Source organism: Phytophthora sojae, assembly GCF_000149755.1.
Source record: "Phytophthora sojae unplaced genomic scaffold PHYSOscaffold_2, whole genome shotgun sequence".
In the NCBI taxonomy this organism is placed as follows: domain Eukaryota; phylum Oomycota; class Peronosporomycetes; order Peronosporales; family Peronosporaceae; genus Phytophthora; species Phytophthora sojae.
In genome coordinates this window covers 5,610,690-5,630,801 of record NW_009258116.1, presented here as the reverse complement: position 1 = coordinate 5,630,801, position 20,112 = coordinate 5,610,690, and the positions used below count along the sequence as shown (strand labels likewise).

At 55.5% G+C, this 20,112-nt stretch overlaps 3 protein-coding genes and 3 non-coding genes across 6 annotated transcripts; 5 read left to right on the top strand and 1 right to left on the bottom strand.

Annotated features, from left to right (window-relative positions):
• Nucleotides 1–8,809: 8,809 nt before the first annotated feature.
• PHYSODRAFT_296593 (hypothetical protein) lies at nt 8,810–10,643 on the top strand (the record flags this gene model as incomplete). Its single annotated transcript, XM_009521547.1, has 6 exons — nt 8,810–9,042; nt 9,094–9,192; nt 9,254–9,458; nt 9,499–9,651; nt 9,703–10,052; nt 10,223–10,643. The coding sequence occupies 6 exons, from the start codon at nt 8,810–8,812 to the stop codon at nt 10,641–10,643; spliced, it is 1,461 nt and encodes a 486-aa protein (XP_009519842.1).
• A 1,813-nt stretch (nt 10,644–12,456) lies between these two features.
• Nucleotides 12,457–13,260, top strand: PHYSODRAFT_296592 (hypothetical protein; the record flags this gene model as incomplete). The annotated part of the gene is made up of 2 exons (XM_009521546.1): nt 12,457–12,706; nt 12,809–13,260. 2 exons carry the CDS (start codon nt 12,457–12,459, stop codon nt 13,258–13,260), a joined length of 702 nt encoding a protein of 233 aa, XP_009519841.1.
• Nucleotides 13,261–15,148: 1,888 nt separating this feature from the next.
• Nucleotides 15,149–15,748, bottom strand: PHYSODRAFT_481964 (hypothetical protein; the record flags this gene model as incomplete). Its single annotated transcript, XM_009521545.1, has 1 exon — nt 15,149–15,748. A coding segment is annotated over one exon (600 nt), but the record flags the coding sequence as incomplete, so codon positions are not given.
• Nucleotides 15,749–19,230: 3,482 nt separating this feature from the next.
• Nucleotides 19,231–19,302, top strand: PHYSODRAFT_t505. The gene has a single exon. It is a non-coding gene; the product is annotated as a tRNA-Gln (tRNA).
• Nucleotides 19,303–19,410: 108 nt separating this feature from the next.
• On the top strand, nt 19,411–19,482 carry PHYSODRAFT_t506. Its single transcript has one exon. It is a non-coding gene; the product is annotated as a tRNA-Gln (tRNA).
• A 477-nt stretch (nt 19,483–19,959) lies between these two features.
• PHYSODRAFT_t507 lies at nt 19,960–20,031 on the top strand. Its single transcript has one exon. It is a non-coding gene; the product is annotated as a tRNA-Gln (tRNA).
• Nucleotides 20,032–20,112: the final 81 nt, after the last annotated feature.

Below are 20,112 nucleotides of genomic sequence, written 5' to 3'. Positions count from 1 at the left end.
ATAGAGTGACTTCTGTTCGTCAGTCATCACAATGCCAGTAGCTTCAGCAGCCGCCTTCAGTGCGCGCTCGAAGGTCAGGAAGAACGCCATCAGATCCGTACTGTGACGGGGCACACAGCACTTCTTATCAGAGGAAGCAGGAGTATACAAACTCCAAGTGAACAGCCGTTCACGTGTCCCTGGTCTGAAGGGGACGACTTGACTTGAAAAGCGGTAGATCTAAGACTGAATGTATTTATAGGTTGGTACAGATTTGGCCTGCATACAAATCCTAAGTTCCCTATAGTTTGTGTCATACAAAATGTATCTGTTGGCTCTGAGGCCACTTGTGTCACTATCCAGGGGAGTGACCGATGTAGCCATCCCGGAATAGTGACAGGGTCACTATTCCATGTAACCCCGTTACATCCTCCCCCACTTAAATTCGATCTTATCGACCAATCAGAGCGAGGTTATGCCGGCGACTCACATTTCACTCGTAAAGTCGAAATCCATCGACAACGGCGCGAGCTCTGGCGCCTCGGCTCCCGGGCCTCACAGAGCAACTGGCGCATCGCCGAGCAAGCCGCAGGGTCTCCACGTCGACCGGAAACATGCCTCCAAAGCGCAGTGCGCGCAGTGCGAAAGCACCTCCGAAACCGCGGGCCGTAGGGCCGAAGACCAGGGCGGCCAAGGCCAAGGACGAGTCGTCCGCGCTGATGGAGGCCACGAAGGCGGCCGAGGAGGTGGTGCACTCTCGTAGCAGCACGCCGGAGAGTGGTCGTCAGGCCGGGGCTCGGAGCAAGTCTCCTGACGCCGCGCAAGGCAAGGAGGAGAGTCCTCGGGGCCATAAAAGCCCGGCTCGCGACTGGGAAGCCGCCGTCTTTGACTGCACGATGGTCCAGTACTCCGGTGAGAGTTCACCCGACGACGAGAACGTCTCGGAGGGCAGCACGCACGCTGCCAAAGGCACGGAGCTGGCGGCAGGCGACACGACCAACGCCTCGGTCGACGCAAAGGCTTCGTCAGAGAAGGAGGCGGAGGACGCCGAGTCCGGCTCAGGCGACAGCAAGCAGTCGCATGACGAAGTCACCATGGCCGACGCTGGGGTCGTGGCCGAGAAGTCGCCGAGCGACGCGGGCTCCAAGCCCAAGGAAGTGCTGGCATCGAAGCATCTGACGCTGGCACAAGGTCGTGAGCGTGCCCAAGTGTCGAAAGCGGCTGCCGCTGTGAAGGCCGCCGAGGCCAAGGCGAAGAAGCGTTCAGCTTCCAGGTCGCCTCGCGGCTCCAGCTCCAAGCTGTTCATCGACTCGGAGTCTGAGGACGAGGAGGGTGCCGTCCACGAGCCCAAGGAGCTCTCCAACAACCTCGACGAGCAGCAGCAGCAATACCACGCTGCTAGCTCGGGTGCGTATGCCAGGCAGCCGACTGCCACGACTGCCATCGAGTCTTCTTCAGGCGGGGATGCCACGTACCCGCAGGACTACTTCCCGCCCGAGCCTGGCACTGGTGCGCCAGCGCTGTTGGAGAAGCTCTCGGCTCCTCGTGGCCTTAGTGGCGGGTACACCTCGAGGGGTTCCTATGAGCGTGCTCTTGTTGAGAAAGAGCCACTCTTTCTTGGCGACGTTGAAGTCCAAGCTCCACTCGAAGATGGACGAGCTGAAGCAAGAGGCGAGAGCCAAAGCTCGTGAAGAGCGTGGGCGTGGTGCGACTACGTCTGCTACCGTGCCCCGGGTACCGACCAAGAAGCCAAGGACTACTTACGAAGCTGCCGCTGCTTCTCGTCCCATATCGCAACAGCCTTCGGGCAGTCTGCCTGGAGCTGCTCAACGGGCTCCCACGAGTTATCCGACTCAGTCCACTTCACGAGCAGCTGGCGCTTGCCATGGAGCCGCCGCTCCCGGACGACTCGTTCCACGTGGTAGTGGATCTGCCCATTACGATCAAGGAGGGCCGGCGGTGGCCTCGCACGGCCATGGCTACGAGCCTGAGGCGACGCAGCCGTATGCTGGGGCCCCGAGTCAGGTGGTGGCCCTGCAGCAAGAGGAGATTCGTCTTCTCCGGGACCGTGTGTACGTCCTCGAGACCGCGCTTGGCGTCAGCCTTGGTGGCGAGGCTGCCGCTCGTGCTGGTCAGCCTGGTGCCGTGGAGCGGCTCCGTGAGGATGTTGCCTCGCTCTATCAAGAAACTCGCAGTCTCCATGGCCGTGTGGATCGTCAAGCCGACCTGTCGTCTTACGACTCGCTGCGAAACCAGCTCGCTGGCCTTCGGGCCGAGCTTCATCGCCACGCGCCGTATCCGGAGCAGCAGCAGCCCCACTCGTATCAGGCCCAGTTTGGCCAGGGCTCGTACGGGGCCCCTGCGTATGCTGCTCCGATGTACGCCGCGCCGTCTTACGACCAGCGCGCGTATCAGGCGCCTTACCGCGACTCGACGCCGCGCTTCGAAGAGCTGCGCTCTTCTCCACCGGGCCACCCACCGCTTCCTGCGGGGCAGCCAGAGCCAGAGGGTCATGATACCTCTTAAGACGACCCACGTAAAACGTCGGGTGAGTCGTCATCGAGTCTATGGTGTACGCCGCGCCATGCCGACTGAGGACGGTGAAGGGTCCAATGAAGCGGTGCTTCAGCTTGTTGCTCTCGACCGAGCTAACAGTGTTTAGCGGTAGGTTTCTAGTATCTAGGAGAACTAAATCCCCAACCTTAAACACGTTCATGTTTCCTCTTCCATTTCGGTCAGAGTACTCCTTCTGTTTATCTTGGGCTTGCGCCATGGTGTCTCGCACCCTGCTGATTATGTTCAGCCTGTCTTCGGCAAACGAGGAGAGTTGCTTCCGCAAGGTGGCTGGACTCACGTCCGAGACTTGGGAGGAAAAGGTTTTCCGAGCCTCTCCCCCACTTAGGACCGAAGCCCCGGTACTGCCTCGTGATGTGAGCGGCACCTGAGGGTGACGCAACCCGTTCAGGTAAAAGGGCGTAAAGCCCGTCGATGCATGTACCGCATTGATGAGTGCGAACTCAACCATAGGCAAGCGATCAGCCCAAGAGCGGGGCATCTCCGCGCAGATACTGCGGAGCGTGTCTTCGAGCACGCGATTGACGCGCTCCGTCTGGCCATCCGTCGGCGGGTGGTCCACCGTCGACAGCGACAGTCGTGTGCCGAGAAGGCGAAACAGCGTCTGCCAGAACGTAGCGGTGAACCGCGGGTCTCGATCAGAGACAATGGTCTCGGGCAGACCGTGGTGTCGGAAGACACAGTCCATGAACAGGCGAGCGACCTCGTCGCCAGTGACGGTGTCACGAACTGGAGCAAAGTGGACCATCTTGCTCAGACGGCACACGAAGGCAACAACACCAGTGTTGCCACGGTCATCGGCCGAAAGTCCGAAGACAATGTCGAGACTCATCGACTTCCAGCCGTCCGCTGGGACCGGCAGGCTCTGCAATGGTGCCGAGGCGTGACCGGCAGGCTTCACGCGCTGGCACGTCTCGCACGTACGGACGTAGGTGGCGACCCACTTGTACATGTGACGCCACCAAAACATCTGCGAGACAGACGCGTACGTCTTCTCACGGCCGAGATAGCCACTGGATGGAGCGTCGTGCGCCTCCATCAGAATGTCGTACTTGAGATCCTCGTCGTTGGGCACGACAATACGGGGAGGATCCTCGGGCTCGACCCTATAGTGGAGCAAACCGTCAGCCCACTCATAGCGGTGCAGCCTTGCACGTTGTCGGGGCGTGAGCCACTCGGCCTTGGCTTCCGAGCCAGCGGCCAAGAACCGCACAAGAGGTCCGAGACTGGCATCGTCTCGGTACCCCAGCCTGATGCGATCATACAGATCCGTCGTGACCCGACTAATATGAGCAAGCTCGTAGTCGGGTCGGCGCGACAGCGCGTCGGCAAGCACGTTCAACTTGCCCGGCTTGTACTCGACACGGAAGTTGTATTCCGCGAAGAATGACAGCCAACGCGCCATCCGCTGTGAGAGATGTGGCGTGTTGACGGCGGCAGTCCGCAAGGACGCGTGGTCTGTATAAACGACGAAGGGCGTCGAGCCCAGGAGGTGCACTCGGAACTTGACAAGAGCGTACTTCATGGCAAGTAGCTCCTTGTCGTGGACTGAATAGTTCCGTTCGGCTGCCTTGAGCTGCCTGGACTGGAACGAGATGACCCGTTCGCGGCCTTCATCGTCGGCCTGCAATAGCGCACAGCCAATTGCGTAGTCAGACGCATCACAGACTACGCTGAAAGGCTTCGTCTCGTCCGGCAATGCCAGGACTGGCGCGCGCTGTAAGCTCGCTTTGATGTCGTTAAAACCATCTTGATGGCGACGCTCCCAGCGCCAGTCGACATCCTTCTTCAGGAGATCCGACAAGGGCCGTGCCAGCTCGGCGTAGCCTGCACTATACTTGTGCAGGTAGTTGGCGAGGCCCAACCACTGTCGTAGGTCCTTCTGCGACCGAGGTGGCGGCTAAGCCGCGATGGTTTTCACCTTCTCCGGGTCCGCCCGGACCCCGGCGCTGCTGACGAAGCAGCCCAGGACCTTGATCTCCTCAGCTGCGAACACACATTTGTCGATGTTGGCGTACAGCTTGTTCGCCCGCATGACTTCGAACACACGTCGAAGGTGCTGGAGATGCACCTCCATGGCCGTCTGGCCTGCCTCGGCACGGCTGTGGACGAAGATGTCGTCAAAGTAAGTCTGTGTGAACGCACGCAAAGGTCGGAAGAGTTGTGTGACCAAGCGATTGAACGTTGCCGGGGCGTTAGAAAGCCCCTGAGGCATGACCAGCCACTCCCAGAGCATACCGCTCGGCGTGCTAACAGCCGTGAGTGGGATGTCGCTCTCGCGCATCAGGCTCTGGTAGTATCCGTCCACCAGGTCCAGCACGCTATACAGCGTTCAGCCGGCCATGCAACACGGGATCGGTGTCTGCGCAGGCATTGTCGCGCTGTTCAGCTTGTTATAAGCATGAACCAGACGCCACTTTCCGTTCGGTTTGCGAACACAAAAGGTAGGCGTCGAGTGCGGGGACTTCGACTCCCGCACCATGCATGCCTTCGCCTTGGCGGCAAAGAAGGCATCAATGACTTCACACTGATCCCGGGGAAGAGGCCATTGCCTCGTGACACAGTACTTCGTGCCCGGCACGAGATCGATCTCGTGCCTGATTCCCCTGTCCGGAGGGAGATTGGACGGTGGATCCTTGGACACCACGTCCTCAAACTCCTTCACCAAGGGGTACACCGGGTCCCGGGGGTTCTTAAGAATCTCAGAGCCCATGTGCGACGCGCGCTGTCTCTGGAACTCCTCCAGGACTGCCTGGTCCATGACCGAGGACGAGTTCAACTCGGCCGACGTGGACTCCGGTCGGAGGAGAACCAACTCTGCGATCTCCCCGGCCATTAGCTCGGCCAAGAAGTCCTCCATGGCGAGCTCCTCAAGGTTCAGCAACTCTGAAACCTCGGGCAGAGCTGTAAGCTCGACAGCTCCTGCTCTGACCCGACTACCGGTCACGCCGTCGAAGATGTGATAACACTCTTCGGCGGCTGGAGCCTTGGCTGGAGGCTCGGAGTCGCTGGCGACTGGCGTCGTCGGCCACACGACTAGGCCCGGCTTACGACGTGACCCTCGGGTGTCTTCGTCTCGTGGCGCCGCCTTGACGGCACCACCGATCTTCTCGATCTCGTGCGGAACTACGTTACCCGCCTTGTTCTTGAGCGGAACTTGGTTACCCGCCTTGCTGGGTGGAACTATGTTACCCACCTCGCCGTGTGGAACTTGGTTACCCACACCAGGAGCGCTTCCACCGACTCCCGCATCAGTTATGGTCTGAGTGACCTCCTGTGGAACTATGTTACCCACATCGGAAGCGCCAGCAGTGCCTTCCTCATCAGTTACGGTCTGAGTGATCTCGCGTGGAACTTGGTTACCCACGCCAACGCCAGCGGCGCCTTCTCCAGCAGCCCTTGCTGCCTGCGATACTTCGTTACCCGCGTGTGGGCCTACGTTACCCACCTGGTAGGTGCTGTCCGGCACCTCCACTCTCAGGCCTTGTCCGGCCCGGTCGGAGTCGTCGTCAGTCTCGACGGACCCCAAGAACTCATTAGACGCTGCTGCGCCCTGGCGGCCCTCGCGGGCGCCCCCGCTGCTGCCAGAGGTGGGAACATGACTCACCAAAGCTCTGTCCGAGCGTGGAGGACGGCTGGCCCCGATGGCCTTGCCGCGCCAGTCGATCCAAGGCTCGTGTTTCTCCAGCCACGGCATACCAAGGATCAAGTCGTACTTGTCCATGTCTAGGACCAAGAACGGCTCCATGCTGTCGAAGTCCTCGAACTTGACAGTGAGGTCCATGTGGACCCGAGGTACTTCTACCACCGTACCGTCGACCAGTCTTACCGAGACCAGCCCGTTGCCTTTGCTGCCTCGTAGCGCATCGGCGTACTTGTCGCGATTGCGTGCGACAGTCTGGCGGCGCGCAAAGTTCTTGGACGCCCCAGAGTCGATCAAGATTCTCAAGGGATGATCGTATCCCGGTACACTTGCGTGTACCACAAGCAGCCCACCGCTGCCCTTCTCCGCTTCGAGAGTACAGAGACTCTCAGGGCTAAGTCCCCATGGCGTGCGCCACCCGCACGCCCCTCATGAAGACCTAGTGTTTCCCCAGTAGGGCGCCCCGCCCCTACTGGTGTCCGGCGTTCCCCTGGTTCCTGGGGCCCGGCTTCTGCTAGCGACCCCTAGAGCCAAAGGGCTTCGAAGAGAACTTCTTCTTCAGTCCTCCCGCGGGACAGGCACGTTTCATGTGCCCAAGCTTGCCACAGCCGTAGCAGCGAATGTCGCTCTGCTCGGCCATGCCCAGATCCATGGGAACCGGCCCGTTGATCGCTCCATTGCCTGAGTTACCATTAGGCGCACCGCCAGAGGCAGGGTTGCTCTGCCATAACGTTGCGGGGGTACGAGCCTGCTTGTGGCTGTACTCCTCCTGGAGGGCGATCTGAATCGCCTCCTCCATAGTGTTTGCTGGCACACGGAACAGTTGCGTGCGGGCAGGACCGACACGCAGACCACGGTCACCTTGATGTGCTCAGGCAGGGGGTTCCCCACCGAAGAGGCAGTGAGCACTCGCATCTCCTGGATGTACTCATGCAGCTCGCGCCTTCCTTGTTTGCAGGCGAGGAAGCGCGAACGCTGGCGGTACTCGTAGTTCGCCGGAAGAAACGCGGTGCGCAGCTGCTCGCACAGCTGGGACCATGATGCGAAGCATCCAGGCGTCGTCGCTTCGCGCGTATACGCCCAACTCTTAGCGCGACCACTAAGGTTGGAGAGCGCAAAGGCGACACGGAGTCGCTCGTCCGAGACGAGAGCCGCGTCCATCGCGAGCTCAACCTCTCGAACCCAGAAGTGAAGGTTTTCTCCTTCCTTTCCCTCGAAGGGGTGAACCTTCAGCCGCAGGGGCTTCGGTTGCACCGGCTTCGGCGCGGCCGCAGTGTCGTGCAGCCCTTGAACGTGGGCGATGAGCCCTCGCTCGTAGGTGTCGAACGCGTTGATACGCTCAACCTGCTCAGCCGGCGTCGCCGCCGCTGAGCTACGCAGGGCATCTGTTCCAAAGATGCCTGCCATCTTACGCGTTGTGTCGTCTTCGCCACTCTTTGCCAGCATGTCGGCAAGTGTGGAAACAGTGTCGAACTGCTTGGCATGAATAATCGCTTCCAGTCAGAAGTCCGTCAACGTTTGCCGGCGCTCATTTTGCTTCGAACCTATGACAGAGAAATCCGATTCCACTGTCGTGTATTCGGAAGTTTAGTAGCCAATGCACCACATCATGGTTGTTACGTCTCGAAGCGTCCCTGTGCAAGTGCGCACCCTTCCTCGAAAGTTGTCTTTGTGGCGGAGCAGCATTCCAGCTTTTGGTGGAACTTGGCGCCCTTACGAACTGCGCGAATCAGCGCTTTGTTCTCTGTTTTAATTTGTTCAATTCGTTATGATGTCCATCCTACACGTTCAGGGGCGTTCTTAACCGGGGTTGTACAGGTGTACGTACAACCTGTCCAAGAGACATACCCGGTGTACGCTACACCCGTACTACCATTGAACGAGAAAGAAAGTGATCCGTTCACCTCACATTTCCTTAACATATTTTCTCATCTCCAAAGGGACTATTTGCATGCTTCAAGTGTATCATGATTGATAAGTACCTGATGCTGAGTATGTAGAAAAAGAGGCAGAACTTGGCAAAGATACACAAAAAGGTCCTCGTTTTACATGAAAAGGTACATATATATACATAGAATCAACTCCTGAGATATGATTGGCTGGACTCTTCCTTTTTACTTAGGGCTCGTCTCTGGACGATGAAAGTTCTGCCAAGTCCCGCCAATTCCCACCAGTTCCCGCCGTTCACCCCCGTTCACACGTTCACTTCGTTCACAGAGGTCTGGTGCACCGTACTACCGGTGCGCGTTTCTTTGTGGCTCATTATTACGCAATCGGTTGTACGGCATACAACAATACACCCGTACAACCGCTGTTAAGAACGCCCCTCAAGACGGGTTTGTACAGCGAAAGAAGCGTACAGAACGATGCTGACCATGTTGTAGCCAGCGAGTGCGGCAACACGGGAGGTACGTCTGTGTAGCGCTAGCGCAGCGTTGAGGTCTTCTAGTTGAGCGATTTATTGGGTGAGAAGGGTTGTTACCCCTTGAAGACGTGTGGATTTACTTGATAGCGTAAACACAGCAACATCATAAAAGCGAACCAAAAGGTAATTTTCCGTGTGAAGTGAGTGTAGCGGGTTAGCGAAGCGGAACAAGCAAAGCAGTGGAAAAAATGGTTTCCAGCAGAAGGAAGACGCTTCATCAAGCACTTCTCCAAGGCCAAGATCATGCTGCGCGCTGCCCTGCCAAAGAGGGTCAAGATACAACTGCAAAAAATGGACAAGACGGAGAGATCGTCCAGTCGCCGATCTCGGACCAGGAATCTGCGGCTCCCCCCCCTTCCTGCTGTGGTTCATTTCGATTTGGGTTTTGCCACGGCACCAATACACGCGACCAAGCTGCCGTGTAAGAAGCCGCGCACCAGCACCGCGGTCGCCGCTGTCTCGTACAAGCTAGTGCAGCGAAAGATTTAACTCACCACACGCACCAGCCCGAGGTCGCCTTGTCAACCCACACGCGGCACTTAAGGCGCTTTCGCAGCATGTCCCTCTACCGGTACGCGAACCTCGTCATCGAGCCCAGTGCCGCCAAGAGCGTGCTGTCCCGCAAGGAACAGGGACCCGATGGCCCTCAGGAGCCCGCCCTCCTCGTCGCCCGAGCTCCTGACTCTCAACCCCAACGACTTCATCCCTGTTCTGCATGACGACGACTTCCCGCTGGCCGAGGGCAAAGCCATCCTGAGCTACCTAGCCGAGAGAGTTATGTATCGCCGCCCAAGATTAACCCACGCTGGTGCCTCATCAAGCCTAAATTGCTGGTGTGTCCGTGCACTCCACGCTGAACGTGACGACGGCCGCGGAGGCCGCCCGAGCCAAAGACTTGCCCGTGCTGCTCGACACGCTCAACAAATGTGCAGCAGTTCTCGTGCTCCGACATCGCCGTGTACTGCGAGTTCGTGTAGATCCTGCTCACGGACGTCTCCGTCCTCGAGCCAAGCCCAGAGGAGATTGCACGGTCCGTGACGGCATTGTACCTCGGACTGCTGAAGATTGACGCGACCAAGAGGGAACGACGACAAAGCGCGCCTGCTCCGCCAGCATGTCATCATCGCTCGTGAAGACCGGGCTGTCTCACGACGAGGTCCACGAGCTTGACCAGCTCCTCAAGACGAAGACGAAGACCAAGACCAAGACCAAGACCAAGACCAAGACCAAGACCAAGACCAAGACCAAGAAGACCAAGACCACCACCAAGACCAAGACCAGGACCAAGATCAACCTGTACCCCTCAAGACAGTTTCGCGTCCAGTCCCCGAAGCGCTTCAGCTTAAGGCACGGCGCCCCCCTCTTCAGAGCGGTGAAGCTTGCCGACAACACGCCGCCCTGTGCTGACTGTACCATCAGCGTTCACAGCGAGTACGTGTTACCGGTGACTGCTCTCATCACACCCTCTTCAAAGCTCAATTTTATCAAGGGGGCCTCGCTTTTCAACGGGTGCTCCCATCGCCATTAAGGCGAAGACGCCGGAGGTTGCAGCTGTCCGACGGGCCATTCAGACGAAAGGATTGACGGATGGTGACGCCAAGTACATGCAAGCGCGGCATCCAGAAGTCATGGCAGCTTGGCATTAAGCTGCTATGGGGCTCGCTGGCAGCGCACACCAGACAGTTACTCCGACTTCTCGCTCGATCGGCCGAGCGGCTAGATCTAATCGCGCGCAAGGCTACAAAGAAGTCACGCGTGCCAACGACCCTGCGCACACCACGCTTGGCTTCTGGAGTGCGAGTCCCCGGAAGGTCGTCACGACCCAGTGTCATCTGGAAGCACTACCAACCACTTGGGTATACACCCGGCTTGACCATACAGTCAGCCACTTGGGCATACGCCCCGCTTGACCATACGGTTGAGCACATTGGCCATACAGCCTACTGGACCATACAGTCCAGCTTCATTCTCGGGCACACACCCACGTTCGGTTATACAGCCAACGACCCCAGCACTCTATGAGTGCAGAACAACGAGCAGTGCGCAGCTATACAACATTGACCGCAGCTGTCTCCAACGTGAGTATTCCTGCGCTAGATCGAATCCTTCGGGTCAAGTGTTCTTCATTCGGCCACGGCCACTTGGGGGGTTGCCATTCGGCACCTTGCTTCTCAAGCAAGAAACCTCCATGGCTTTGGCCATCTAACCAAATGAACCACACTTGACCCCCAACGTCTGAATGCTTGATGGAAACCACCCATTATTGACCTGGAGGCTTGTATCATACAATTTAAGCATCGAAGCAGGGTCGTTATGAAGCTAGAGATCAAGAGACCGGCATACAACTTGTGAGACCGGCATACAACTTGTATGCCGGTCTCTTGATCTCTAGCTTCATAACGACCCTGCTTCGATGCTTATTGTTTGCGCTTATGGTAGGAAAAGGGCGATCGGCTATGCTAAGCAATTTTGCAGCTTCGTCAGTGGCATCGGTTCTGCCACCGGTTTTGCTTGTCATCATCAAGCTCAGGTAAAGTTTCGGCTGCTTCACAACAAAAGGAGAGTAAAGTGGAATTTCCACACTTCTGGTTTTGGTACGCAATATATAACTTGCATCTTTCTTCATCCATCTGAAGTAAGTACTTCTACAAACATTCCCAGCACAATAATGTACTCCGTTCAGGATGTCCCGAGACATTGCCAAAAAGAAATATTTACCGTGAGCAGTTGCACCCTTGAAAACACTGTATACCGAAGTCATCACCATCTGTATCGCATACACTAGTGCCAAATGTGTATGACCAGCTTTTACGCCCTTCAGGTAACGATAATACACGCCCCCACCCCCACTAAGTTCCATTTAGCTAGCTCAGTGATAATAATCTGGTGCGCAGCAGCCCGTCTCCGCCACCAACACCTGTGCCGACATTGTTGCTGCTACCGCAGCAAGTTTAGGTGCTGAATAGCAAGTGCGACGGCCGTGTCGTCTGTGCACGTGCCCGCGATGACTTCGACGATTGTTGGCGATACTGCTCAAGCTCGTGAAGCTGGAATAGCGTTCTTCATGGTGACGGTATGCGTGGGGCTGTACGTCCTGGTAGTGGAGTGTTTTTATTATTATTGCAGTGAATCCTGCGCTTGCGCGTGTTGAAGGTAGACCTGGTAGAGGTTAGGTTGATAGTACACGCTCTGTTTGCGCTTGTGAGAAGCTGTCAGTGTACTTGTATCTGGAATTGGTGCGTATCCATTTGGTAGAGCTAGTACGTATCGATCTGGAGATGTGAGCGGCTATGGTCCTGGACATACACCGACTACTTAAGCTGGTGGAATGCACGCAACAAATACTGCTGGCATTCCCAGCGCCGAGGTGGCGCGGCGTCTCAAGGCTGAACGTGTCCTATAAACCCCCGATAATGAAATACTTGTGGAGAGCGTGATAGTCACGCTGTAGCAATGATGCTGCTCTTCAGCAGAGACAAGTAGTGGGCGACAAGACCGTAACCTAGGGGTACAACCGTTAGTACCCTAAGAGAGAAAACCGTAACCTGAGTAATATATCGTCTTTTGCCCCCCAGCTCGCAAGTGGTTCTGAGCCCAAAGACTCGATGGAGATTCTAGCTGCCGGCCAGCCTTCCCAGCCAGCAAGATGGAGGAGAAGAGATCAAACAAGAGGAGCTATGCCGTCTCTGTGCTCGACGACAAAAACAGCGACTTCAACGGTTGGTACAGTCGGCTCGAGCTCAAGCTGGACGCCAAGGGCTTGTGGGAGGACTTCTGCGAGAAGCAGGAGGACGTGCCGTCGCAGCAGGAGGAGCCAGACAAGTACAAGACGCACATGCAGCGGAGAAAGCAGGCGCGCTGGAAGATCGACAAGGCGCTGTCGCCCGACCTCTCCAAGACAGTGGAGGAGGAAGCGACGCCGTTCGGTGTGCTCGAGCGTCTGCGCAAGATGTTTGTAGGTGCTACCAAGTTATCTCTCGTGCATCAGCTCCGTGCAGTCATGGAGATGAAGTATGAGAAGGGTACGAACCTGCTAGTGTTCATCGAGGAGCTGAAACAGGATTTCACGAAGCTCGAGAACATGGGTCTGCTGTTGCAAGATTCTCTTAAGCCCTACATCTTAGTGATGGTACTAAATGATACTTTTGAGAATATTTTGCGTCCGTATTTGGTGCACTCTTTAGCAGAGAGCACAGAGCTGGAGTTTGACAAGCTTGTGGAGCTGCTGGAGAGCTCATATTTGGAGGTTAAGAGGCAAGATCAACTACAAGGTCGTGGCTCAGAGGCCAAATCCCATAGTGACTCAGCTTTATTTTCGAAGGGCAAACAGCGTGCCCCTGGTCGTGACAAGCGGACCGCTGATGATGATGATGGGAAGTGCCGTCACTGTCATATGCGTGGCCACTTCATCCGTGATTGCCGCATATATCGCGAGAAGCAGGAGCACGGGTGGAGACATCCACTCCCATTCAGAACAAGGAAGGACTTCCACGATGATGACCGTGATCCTACTCGAAAGCGAGACTACCAGCGAGAGGAAGACCGTAAGCGAGAAGGGGACCGAAAGCGAAGTCGTGATGATAAAGAAAGTGACGGTCGACACTCGCGTGGAGATAAATCTAAGTTTCGCAAGCAGTGATGGTGACCGAGTCATGGTATCGAAAGCAGACAATGAGTCGAGGTCCAGCTCGGAGTCAGCCCTGATGTCTATTGACGCTAGATGCTATGGAGCGAAGACAGATCCCAATGAGTGGATTCTGGATTCAGCAGCCACACGTCATGACATATTTAAAGGAGTATCTAGTGAATTATTGTCCGATCTCTGCTGCTGTGGAAGTTGGTGGTAAGCATGAACTCCATGTTATGGGCATTGGAGATAAGAGAGTGACCTTGAAGACAGATCAAGGCACGAGACAAGTGTGGCTCCGGAACGTGTATTATGTTCCGTCGATCCAGTTCAACCTGTTTTCGGTTCGCATGCAAGTTGCGATGCGTGGAGCGGATTACCTTGCTGTTCACTTTGATCATCCTGCATTTGCTACGGTGATTGATTGCCATTCAAGCAGAGTGGCCTACAGTAATTTGTGCTGCTGCTATTGCAGACGAAAAGAGTGACATGCGGCTGTGACTCATGAGACTCGGACACCCAGGTCGGAACAGCTTTGAAGTAGTGATGCGAAGCAACTGGGAGTGAAGAAGTTCAAAGCTCTCGATCGCACATAGTGCGAAGCGTGTATTGAGAGCAAGCTGACGCGCAAGTCCTTTAAGGACAGAGTCAGCAAGAACCCGAGAACTTGGAAAGTTGGAGAGAAGGCACATGCCGATACGTGGGGGCCGTATCAATCCCCCTCGTATTCTGGTTGCCGCTACTTCTGTGTGTTCGTTGATGAAGCCAGTCGCTTCGTGAGCGTCTTTGTGATGCATGAACGCAAGGAGATCTACCAGGTGCTCCGTGAGTATCGCGCCAATGTTGAGCGACAGAAAGAAGTGAAGATGAAGTGCCTCAATATGGATGGAGCGAAGGAGTATGAGAAGATGAAAAACATCTGCGAGAAAGAGCTCGGGATGGAATGCACGTTGACAGTGAAGAAGACCCCTGAGCACAACGGTATTGCAGAGAGAATGATAAGGACGATCGCTGAGCGAGTGAGATGCGTGCTTTTCGAGGGCAATTTGCCAGAGGAGTTGTGGGCAGAGGCAGCAGTAACCAGTGCATACTGTGTGAACTTACTGCCAGCAAGAGCCAATGATTCGGATTCACCTTATCAGAGGTGGTTTGGCTACAGTCCACCGCTGAAGCATCTAAGAGTATTTGAGTGTTTGGCGTATGTCTTCCTTGAGGCCGATAAGCGCAAGAAGTTAGAGCGACGTGCGAGAAAGATGGTGTTTGTGGGTTATCCGAGAGATCGCAGAGGGTACAAGCTACTCGACTGTGAGACCCTGAAACCTGTCTACAGCCACACTGTTGTCTTTGACGAAAGTCATTTTCCGGTGCTACCGACGATTGAGCAAGCAAAGAAGAATCGAGCTCTCGCTCGACAGCGAAAGAAGGAGCTGCAGGAGCAGCGAAGTGCAGGAGATTCTCTCGGTGAAAGTATTGATGACCATGACGCTATCGCCCACATCTACAATTACGTGCTGCCTATGGAGAATAGTGATGAATCAACGGCTGCGAGAAATGTTCCTGGTGGTCAGTCCAGTGAAATCAGAGGCACCGTTGCAGAAGATGCAACACGGTGCAGCATGCATCAAGGTGTCGAACCTCAAACCGACACCATGACAGATGCTAGCCAGCATATTCGGAATGGCGGCGAAGTAGGCCGAGACAGCTTTGAGACCCCACGTCCGATCAGCGTGGATAGCAGAAACTGGGTCGATCCAAGGCAAGAGAAGCATCGGCAGGGAGCAAGTGTGGGTTTAGCAAGAGGTGGGGCTATTGAAAGTACTGCAGAGCAGAGCGTCGACAGCAGAGCACCGCCAGCAAAGCGTGCAAGAACGACAAGTGCTGTCAGAGCGCAGCATGCCGATCATGCAGTACACCAAGTGGATCGTGCAGTACAGCACAAAGTGCATGAAGAGCGGGCAACTGGCCAAAGTAACCTGGAGGAAAACGAAAAGGCAGCGGCTCGTCCAGAGGCGAGTAGTATTGAAGGCACGGTCAACAGTCGAAAGCGAGGATTAGTGGAAGTGAAGAACAGTGGCAATGAGAGTTCAAGTGACTGCATTATGACTCGAATTGAGCCGCGTTCGACAACCACCAGAAGCGGACGTCGAAGCAAGCCTCCGAAGTGGATGAGCGACTTCGTCCTGATGGCTAAAGAGATTGAGTCGTGCGAAGAGGAAGCACGGAAAGACTTTGTGAAGAGTGTTATGCAGAAGTGGCACTCAGAAGCCATCGTGATGTCCGCAAAAGTGGTTGAAGAGCCTGCTACATTGGCAGATGCCATGGAGACTGAAGAGTTCATGCAGTGGAAGAAGGCAGCAGGTACAGAGTACAATTCACTGCTGGAGAACCAGACTTGGGAGTTAGTCCCACGTACTCCAGGCATGAAGGTGTGGGTGCTGAGAGTGAAGTATCGAGGAGACGGCTCCATCGAGCGGTACAAGGCTCGGCTAGTAATAAAGGGCTATTTGCAAGAGTATGGAGTCGATTATTTGGAAGTGTTTGCACCTGTGGTTCGCTTTGAATCTCTGCGGTTCCTGCTGGCTTACGCTGCTATGATGGATTATGAAGTTGAACAAATGGATGTAACGACTGCTTTCCTGAATGGGCAGCTTAATGAAGTTCTTTTTATGGAGCAACCAGAAGGATTCGTCGTTCCCGGCAAAGAGAACTTTGTCTCCAGACTCAAGCGATCACTCTACGGGCTGAAGCAAGCCCCGAGAGTGTGGTATCATCTGCTGCGAGAGTGGCTGGAGCAAAATGGCTTCACCATGTTGAAGTCAGAAGCATGTGTTGGAGTCAAGTTCATTGATGGAGCGCCTTGCTTTATCTCTATCTACGTGGACGACCTATTACTGTTTGCGCCCACCAAGACTATTGTGAATGACTTCAAAGCAATGCTTCGGTCGCGCTTCAAGATGAAGGACCTTGGTCCTATCCACTACATTCTAGGCTGGGAGATCGAAAGGGACAGAGCAAAGAGAGAGATCAGAATCTCGCAGCACAAGTACACGAACCAAGTTCTAGAGAAGTTTGGTATGAGTTCGTGTAATGGAGTTCGCATTCCTAGCAATACTGAGCTGTTGGTATCGAAAGAGCTGTGTGCTAGTGACCCAGATGAAGCTGAGCTCATGCGGGGCAAGCCGTATAGAGCTGTAGTTGGTTCACTAATGTATCTGATGCTCGGGACCAGACCCGATATTGCTTTGGCAGTGCGAGAGTGTAGCCAGTACTTAGCAAATCCTGGCATCGCTCATTGACGAGCAGTCAAGACTATCCTAAGATTCTTAAGCAGACAGAAGACTACGGTCTAGTGCTGAGCGGAACCAAGCATGTTGGTAGCCCCTTGCGGTTAAAGATGATTGCGTTTAGTGACGCAGATTTTGCAAGTCACCCCGATCGACACTCGATCGCTGGATACGTGACGATGCTTGGAGAGAGTGTAGTGTCGTGGTGCAGCCAAGCCGAAAAGACTGTGGCGTTGCACACCACTGAGGCAGAGTATATAGCGCTGAGTATGCTAGTGCAAGAGATCATTCATCTTAGACAGATGAGCAAGGAATTGCTGAAGAAGCAGCCTGAGACTACTGATGTCTTTGTAGACAACGCGAGTGCGTTGAAGTTAGCCAAGAATCCTGAGTTTCACTCAAGAACCAAGCACATAGATATCAGACATCACTTCATCCGTGAGAAGCAAGACAGGCACGAGATTGAAGTGCAGAAGGTTTCTAGCGCAGACAATGTGGCGGACGTGTTCACGAAGCCGCTACCGCGAGTTGCATTTGAGAAGCACAGAGACGCTTTGCGCGTCATGCCAGTGCAGTGCAACGTACCTGCCTCCGAGAAGCATCAGGTGGGGCACTTGCGGAGAGCGTGATAGTCACGCTGTAGCAATGATGCTGCTCTTCAGCAGAGACAAGTAGTGGGCGACAAGACCGTAACCTAGGGGTACAACCGTTAGTACCCTAAGAGAGAAAACCGTAACCTGAGTAATATATCGTCTTTTGCCCCCTAGCTCGCAAGTGAAATAAAGCTTCGACTTGTACAAAGTCCAGCTGCGTGTCTTTCTCACCTGCTTGGGATTTCGGAGCGTAGTTGGTCCAATCGCGGACACTGAATTGATTTGTCAGGAACAAATAGCTGAGGCAATGTGGAGGAGCTTTGTCGACTGGCAGACAGCGAGTGAGCATTATCAAAGCAAGGTCAAGAAATTAAATGGTAAGGGCCGCTACAATTCAAAGCGTAAACTAGGTGCTAAGCAGCAAGGCGCACGTAAGGAGACACGCACATGCTATTCGTGTGGTAAGATTGGCTATTGGTAGACAACTGCCAGGATAAGGAGAGCGGTGAGCCGAATAAGCCTACGAACGCTGAGTTCAAAAAATGACAAGGACACAACCCGGGTAACCGCAAAGGCGTGAGTGTTCTGGGCTGTATGTGCGTGGTGTCCCGGTACCTGTGGTGCAGGGTACAGCGTGTAGAATAAACATTTTAGTGCAACGTCTCTGGAGTGTTAACATCTACGCTACGCTCGACTTACCTGCAGGGGATGGTTAGGAATGAAGTTGTAGCTGGTATGACAGGGAAATGCGTGGCAGCATGCAGTCGCTGTAGAGGACATTTAACCTTGCTAAAATGGCACAAGTCACACAAGAACACGGGTACTCGGTGTGGAATAAGGCCCCGCGAAGAAGCGGAAGCACCAGCGCGGGTGAGGAAGGCGTCAAGATGGGGGACGTTCGACGCGGTGCATGGGGTGAGTGGAAATCGACGAGGTGGTGGGTTATGAGACATGGGCGTCTGAGTCTGATTCGTCGCGGAATCCCGGCAACCAGGTCCGAACCTAGCCGAGCAAAACCCGCTGAGCAAAACCCTGCCGAGTAAGAATCTTGATTTCGTTATACAAATCAAATTGAAGGAGGCAAAGTAGACACGACAGTAGTAGGGATAAGTACGGAGCGGTAGGCTTAGCAACGGGGATAACCAGTCGCCAGTAGCAAAGACATAGAATAGGGTAAGCACTCAGTCTCGAAATTTATCTGAACCACAAAGACCTCCATTTTTCTCTACGGTTCCGGAGACACTTAATAACGCGCTGCCTAAGGGAATGACCGCATTGGCCTGGTAACCGCCGTGCAGAAGACCAGCGCCGGACTGATAAAGCTACGCACAAGCCCCAAGAAACGGTGGACCGACAATGCCGCGCACCAGAAGGGGTCTCAGAGGAAACACCGGTATGATAAGTCTGTACACCCAAGGCACCGATGCCCTTCGACAAGAATCAAGCGTCCACTCAACCCCCAACTCTAAAGCCTGCGAAGCCTGGGACTGTATTACGAAGATAAGCTACTCAAAGTACCGGGAAATTGCCCGCCGCGACAGCGGACGCGATGAGTTTGTGCGAAACCGAACTCACGAGGTTTCTGTGAGTGCTACTCTACGTAGGTGTGCAGCTCGTCCCTACCAAAACCTGACGACCGAGCTGAGCTACGTTTGCGTTCTCTCCTCAAACGGTTTTAGTTGGTAATGACCGATGCAAGCACAAACCGGATAGACTTTTGTAGCTTCGGAAGCGTGAGGAGACTGAGGATTCCAAACACTCGTGGTCAACGCCGGAGCGGCCGCTGCCAAGCCTCACGTGCGGCTTTGCTGGCACTGCGGCCAGTCGTGCGTGACAGGCTCCAGTCACACCACCGTCACCCACAGGTCACCCATACCCACGAGCTAGCACGGCTCACGGCCGATAGCGGCGCTGAAAACGAGCGATGACCCAGGAGGCGGAGGCGGGGATCGAACCCGGCTGGCCGGCGAGACGGGTGGGTGGGCATCGGTACCGGGTGGTGCAGGTCCGTGGTGTATGTTTGCGGCGGTGGCGAGGTGCGTGGCGGCCGGTATTTGCGTGGCACGAGCGGGTTCCGGAGTAGGTGCGCAAGGGCTGGGTTAGGCGCTCTTATGGTGTAATGGTTAGCACTCTGGACTTTGAATCCAGCGATCCGGGTTCAAATCCCGGTAGGAGCTCGTTTTTGCGCGGCGTTGCAAGCGTGTAGCGTGCTGGAGGCGCTGCGGTGCGTGTAGCGTTCGTAATTCGCGTTTGAAAATCGGTTAGGGGGTAGACCAGTTAGTGCTGGTCTTATGGTGTAATGGTTAGCACTCTGGACTCTGAATCCAGCGATCCGGGTTCAAATCCCGGTAGGACCTCGTTTTGCACCCATCCTACCGGCACCACCACGCCCCCGTTGTTGCTGCGCCGAACACCTGCCGCACACACGCGCTCCCGATGCCCTGTTGCCACTTCACAGCAGCCGCTATTACGTTCGAGTTCCAAAGACTCGTGGTCGACGCCGGAGCGGCCGCTGCCAAGCCTCACGTGCGGCTTTGCTGGCAGTGCGGCCAGTCGTGCGTGACAGGCTCCAGTCACACCACCGTCACCCACAGGTCACCCATACCCACGAGCTAGCACGGCTCACGGCCGATAGTGGCGCTGAAAACGAGCGATGACCCAGGAGGCGGAGGCGGGGATCGAACCCGGCTGGCCGGCGAGACGGGTGGGTGGGCATCGGTACCGGGTGGTGCAGGTCCGTGGTGTATGTTTGCGGCGGTGGCGAGGTGCGTGGCGGCCGGTATTTGCGTGGCACGAGCGGGTTCCGGAGTAGGTGCGCAAGGGCTGGGTTAGGCGCTCTTATGGTGTAATGGTTAGCACTCTGGACTTTGAATCCAGCGATCCGGGTTCAAATCCCGGTAGGAGCTCGTTTTTGCGCGGCGTTGCAAGCGTGTAGCGTGCTGGAGGCGCTGCGGTGCGTGTAGCGTTCGTAATTCGCGTTTGAAAAT